The 6317-nt window shown below is 35.5% G+C and overlaps 1 protein-coding gene across 1 annotated transcript; it reads right to left on the reverse strand.

Moving 5' to 3' along the window:
* Window positions 1-1534: 1534 nt before the first annotated feature.
* LOC129892704 (uncharacterized mitochondrial protein AtMg00810-like) lies at window positions 1535-2193 on the reverse strand. Its single transcript, XM_055968281.1, has 2 exons — window positions 1905-2193; window positions 1535-1845 (listed from the first exon to the last, which is right to left on the reverse strand). Exons 1-2 carry the CDS (start codon window positions 2191-2193, stop codon window positions 1535-1537), a joined length of 600 nt encoding a protein of 199 aa, XP_055824256.1.
* Window positions 2194-6317: the final 4124 nt, after the last annotated feature.

Below are 6317 nucleotides of genomic sequence, written 5' to 3' on the forward strand. Positions count from 1 at the left end.
CCAAGTGGATTCACATGTATCTGGGATATATAGACAAATCTCCATCGCTTCCCTCCATCCCGCTCGTCACTCTCTTGTGTATGTAGCATCCCATATACATAAGAATCACACCAGATACATACAAATACTACATGTAGTGTGTATCTAGTGTGATTCACATGTATTTGAAATGCATAACTATATCGCTAGCCTCCCTCTCTATCTCGCTCACCTTACTCCCTTTATTTAGTATATCTTGTATTGGGAGCAAACATACATGTATGTATGTGTATTCTCCTCAATATATGAAAGAAAACTCTTAATTAGTAATAAAATATGTAATTATTTGAAGCATATGTATAATTAATATATATATATATATGTCTAATAAGATAGTTTCTCTTTTATTATCTACCCATGAAATAATTTTCTAATCGTAAAAATAGGACTATAGGAGTATAAGCAGCTTCATAATTTAAAACAGGGAAAGGGCCCAAATATGCCATCGAACTTTGAAAAAAGACTCATTTATGTCATCCGTTAAAAGCTTGGTTCATTTATATCATTTTTCGTTTGAGAAAAGGCTCATCCATGCCATTATTTGTTAACTGAGATGACATAAATGAGTCAAACTTTTAACGGATGACATAGATGAGCCTTTTCTCAAAGTTCGATGGCATATTTAAACATTTTTCATTTTAAATAATAATTTAGTTAATGATGTGGTCGAGTCATAATTGACCACGTGTACAAAATAGTTTTGCAAAATGAAAAAATATTTTTAGTTTACAAATAATGGCATGGATGAGACTTTTCTCAAATAAAAATAGCATAAATGAGTAAACTTTTAATAGATGGCATAGATGAGCCTTTTTTCAAGGTTCGATGGCATATTTAAGCCTTTTTCCTTTAAAATATAATCATTTTATTGACTCGTTAATTTATTTTGGTGCGTGTTAAATTGTGAGTAAACAAACTCATTAATCCATTGAAGATCTGAAAATACAGAAAAGAAGTAGAGAGGAAGAGAGAAGTTTTATTATCTGAGCATTCTGGAAAATGTATACAATGTGAGCTTAGTTATATAGCTAGAATGAAGTGCAAAGTATGCACAAAATATCCTAACTAATTAACTACCTTTAACAACTCATTGCCATCTCATACACTAACAAACTAACTAACACAATGTAACAATAATCATGTCAATTAACTACAGTAACAAACTAACTAACTGCATTGCATATTTGAACACCCCCCCTCAAGCTGAAGGGTGCAAAATATTGAGCACACCAAGCTTTCTCAAAAAATGTGAATGTTGAACTTGACTCAACCCTTTAGTCAATAGGTCTGTAACCTGTTGTTGAGTGTGGACATAGGCAATTTTAATCATACCAACTTTGATCTTATCTCTGATGAAATGGCTGTCGATTTTAATATGCTTAGTTCTTTTGTGAAAGACTGAATTTGCAGCCAACTGAATAGCAGACTTGCTACCACTTAGAATGGTAACAAGTAGTTGAAGAGGCACACCTAGCTCAGTAAACAAACCAATCAACTAAGTAACCTTAGAGACAACTGAAGCCATACTTCTATACTCAGCTTCTGCTGAGCTCCTTGAAACAGTGTTGTTTCTTAGATTTCCAAGATACCAAAGATTTCCCAAACTTGACTCATAACTAGTAATGAACCTTTTTGTATTAGAACATGCAGTCGAATCAGAATCACACCAGCAAGTAATCATAGTGGTAGGCTGAGTTTTCAACCAAACACATTGTCCCACTGTGCCATTGAGATACCCGACCACCCTGGTATCTGCTTCCCAATTAGATTTCTTTGGTGATTGCATAAACTGACTTAGATTTTGTACTGCATAATTAATGCATGGTCTTGTGATAGTCTTATGATAGTTGCATAAAGAAGTTTACCAACAAATCTCTGATAAGAAGTAATGTCATGAAGAACGACATCCTTAGTGTTGCCAGTCACTAAATCATGTTCCACAGAAGTAATTCTTAAGTTGGATTCAAGAGGAGTAGATGCAGGTTTGGCACCTGTAAGACCTGTAGCTGCAATAAGCTTTAAAATGTACTTCCTTTGGTTTAGAATAACTCTCTTAGAAGATTTCAGAACTTCAATACCCAAGAAATACTTGAGTTCACCTAGATCTTTAAGTTTGAACAGTTGGTGCAGACTATCCTTAGCTTCACTGATCATTATAGCATTATTACAGTGATAAGCAAATCATCTACATATATTAATATTGCCACGACCCAAAAACTGAGGTCATGATGGCACACATCCCAAAACTCAATCTGATGTGTAACCCTAAAAATAAAACTCATACAAGACTCCCAAAGGGGAAAGTGATGCCACGATTTAAATAAAAAGAAAAAAAAATAATGAAGAAATTATCCCAAAACCTGGTGTCATAAGTATAAAGAGCATCTAATACAAGGTTCGAATCTGAAGATACAACATAAGTCTCTGAACGATACAAAAGACTGAAAAATAAAGATAGACTAGTGACGATCCGAATTCTAGGACCTCACCACTAATCTGAGAATACACAATCCGCTAGAATATTAACTGCCACGTGGGGTACCCCGACTAGTATCTGCATCAAAAAGGGACACAGAAGTAGGGGTGAGTACAATTTATATGTACTCAGTAGGTTTTAGCTGACTGAGTATAAGAAATTAATCAAACCTATGAAATAAACTAAGGAACGCTTCCACCTGCATACAGAAAAGTCCCACTTCGGCATTGGTGCCGTCAGTTTATATGTATATTGGCGCGAGTAAAGTAAACTCATAATAACAGCTCATAATCACAATTAATCAGATAATTCAAGCAGCACAGATATCAATGCAATGCAATGCAATATGATGATGCAATGATGTGGTAGTACGGTGGAATCAAGACTATCGCACAGCCTGTCGTATACACCTACCGAGCTGTGCTACCAAGCAGGACCCATGGGGGTCTCGCAGACCATATACCTTAATCACAATATCTCATTATCCTTGCCACCTCCTCGTGATCAAGGGATCACAATGCATCCACTACCCTGCCGGAAAACTGCCTCGGTCAGGGACTCAAGATACAAAGGTTAGGATCACAATGCATCCACTACCCTGTCGGAAAACTGCCTCGGTCAGGGACTCAAGATACAAAGGTTGGGATCACAATGCATCCACTACCCTGCCGGAAAACTGCCTCGGTCAGGGACTCAAGATACAAAGGTTTAAAGGTGTTTCATTTTCTTTCTCAAAAAGAATTTCCATATTTCTCAACTTCCCATGTTTCATGATATGATGAATGAGGATGAATGCATCAAAACACATATGCATGGAAGTAATAATCAACTCACATGTGGTATAAGGTTCAAAGTTCTCAAAACTTAACCTACACATGATATTCACATTCAATAAATAGTAACAGGAAGAACACACTTTCATTTAAATATTCACCCCTTTCTCAACAATATTTCAATACTCAAGTATGCTCAAAACCCCCAACTCAATCTCTCAAGCGGCATCGCAAGTCAAATAATATACTCAAGCCTCTCTTAGGCAAATCACAAGTCAAATAATATACTCAAGCCTCTCTTAGGCAAATCACAAGTCAAATAATATACTCAAGCCTCTCTTAGGCAAATCACAATTCACATGCTCTCAAAGCAAATAAGATAACAAATAAGGCCCCCACACGGGCTATGTAATACGAATAAACCCCCATACGGCAACACATTAATAAATGAGCCCCCACACGGGCATCACAATATATATAACATTCTCAACTCATACTACAACCCATCCTAAAGTCTATAACATATGAATGACTAATTACCCCATCTCAATCTCAAAGAAAGATAGCCAAACCTACCTCAATTGTCGAAACCGCACCCGAATACCTCCACCGGATAAGCAACTCTCGAATTCAGCACTCGGAATGACAACCCACTATCAACAATGAAACATACACATCACAAGGAGTCCAATGACACCCATATTGATAAGTTCCAGAACCGGGGGTAAAATGGTCCACAAATTAACTATTTTCGAAAAGGGTCAAATCTGTAAATTTATTGAACAATCCCATTCTATTGGTAATAAGGAACTCATGGTTGAAAAAACCATAAAAATAGAGCTCAAAACGAGTTGGAAATCACAATTTTCCTTAAATTCGGATTAGGGAAGAAACAAGGATTTTTGGGGTTTGAAACTAAAATTTAAGAGTTAAAATCGTCAAAAACTTAATGAAAAAGGAAGGTTTTAGGTCAAAAATCACTTACCCAACACTTTGCCTCGAAAATCTCTTCTCAAATCACCTCAAGGAGTTCAAGAACTCAAACAAATGTTAAAAAATATTGAAATGGGAAGAAAGGGACATTTTCTGCCCAAAAAGTTACTATTCATGCGTGTTACTGTTCACGCGTGTTACTGTTCACGGGTGTTTTGTACAAATTTACGAAAATCACCCTCAAGGTCATTACAAATATAATCACTATATCCTCCTTTTTTTAATGTGAACAAAGAATTGTCATGTGCACTCTAGGTAAAACCAATAGTCAGTAAGGCATAATTAACTTTAAATTCCATTGTCTGGAGGCCTGTTTAAGACAATATAAAGACTTAAATAACTTTCATACTTTGGTCTCAACTGATTTCTTAAAACCATCAAGCATTTTCATATATACTTTCTCATCTAAATACCCTTGTAGAAATGTATTATATATATCCATTTGATATAAGTTCCAACCTTTGGACACGGCTAAAATAATCACACATCTTACTGTTATCATCTTAGCAACAGGTGAGAAGGTATCATAATAATCCAAACCTTCTTGCTGACTATATTCCTTGGCTACCAATCTGCCCTTGAATCTTTCTACTTCACCATTGGCCTTGTATTTCACCTTATAAACCCATTTAGAATCAACTGTATTCATCCATTTAGGTAAGTTAACTACTTCCTAAGTATGATTATCTTCAAGGGTTTGAATCTCTTATTTTATGGCCTATATCCATTTGTCATCTTTGGCTGTCTGTTTGAAAATTTTAGGTTCCACATAGTCACAGAACTTACTCAAATGGCTTTGGTAACAAGGAGTCAAGTTTTCATAACAAAGAGAGTTGGCTAGAGGATGTTTAGTGCTACTGTGTTTGGTACTAGGAAAGGCATAGTCTTTCATCCAAGTAGGTGCCTTAGTTCTCCTTGAAGTCCTTCTAACAAGTGGAATCATATCTTTAGGAGGATGTGCTGCCAGTGTTGGAGTTTGTTCAAAAATAGCATCTTCCTGAGTTGTTTGTTCACCAATAACATCTTTCTGGGTTGCACTATCCCCAGTGGTTTCAATAACTAAAAGAAGGGTATCTACCACTTCAGTGGCAGTCTGAGTGTTATCAAACTCTCTTTCAGTACAATCTGTGTCAACAACTTCTTAAAACAACCCTCTAAAGAGGAACCAACTACAGTTGAAAGAACCTATTTATGGTAAAACTTGAGCAAATAGAAAAGTCTCTTCTGAAAAACCACATTCCTACACACATATATTTTGTTGGATTGAATGTGTAACAATATGTAGCCTTTCTGCAATTCTAAATGACCCATAAGGACAGTAGGAACAATCTTTTTTGCAAATTTATCCCCCTTAGGTAATACTAAGGTATAACATAAACAACCTATGACTCTTAAATGAGCTAAACTTGGTTGTTTAGAATAAAGCAACTCATAAGGATTTTTATTATCAGTAACTAATGAAGGAAGTCTATTCATTAAATACACTACAGTTTTGATACAGTAACCCCAATATCTAATAGGCATATGTGACTGAAATCTGATAGCCCTGGCAACATTGATGATGTGTTTATGTTTTTTCTCAATCACATCATTTTGATGTGGTATGTGAGAACAACTACTCTGATGTATGATTCCTAAATCATGAAATAAACTTGTGCATTGAGAATTAAAGAACTCAGTGCCATTGACAGATCTCACAATTTTCACACAAGTACCAAATTGAGTCCTGATCATTAGTAAAAAAATCTTGATAGCAACAATGGTTTCAGACTTCAGCTACAGCAAATAAACCCATACAAATTTATTGTATTCATCTACAATTGTTAAGAAATAATGTTTCTTGTCTATAGTAGGAATCTTATAAGGTCCCCAAGATCCATGTGAATTACATCAAAAGGCATACATGCTCTAGAAGTGTTGTTAGGGAAAGCAAGTCTAGCTTGTTTAGCTAATGGACATATTGAACATTTATTCAATACTTCATTATCTTTCTTACTATGAACTAGTTTTAAGTGTTACAATACCTGAGAAAATGG

This window comes from Solanum dulcamara, chromosome 6 (genome assembly GCF_947179165.1).
Source record: "Solanum dulcamara chromosome 6, daSolDulc1.2, whole genome shotgun sequence".
Classification (NCBI taxonomy): domain Eukaryota; kingdom Viridiplantae; phylum Streptophyta; class Magnoliopsida; order Solanales; family Solanaceae; genus Solanum; species Solanum dulcamara.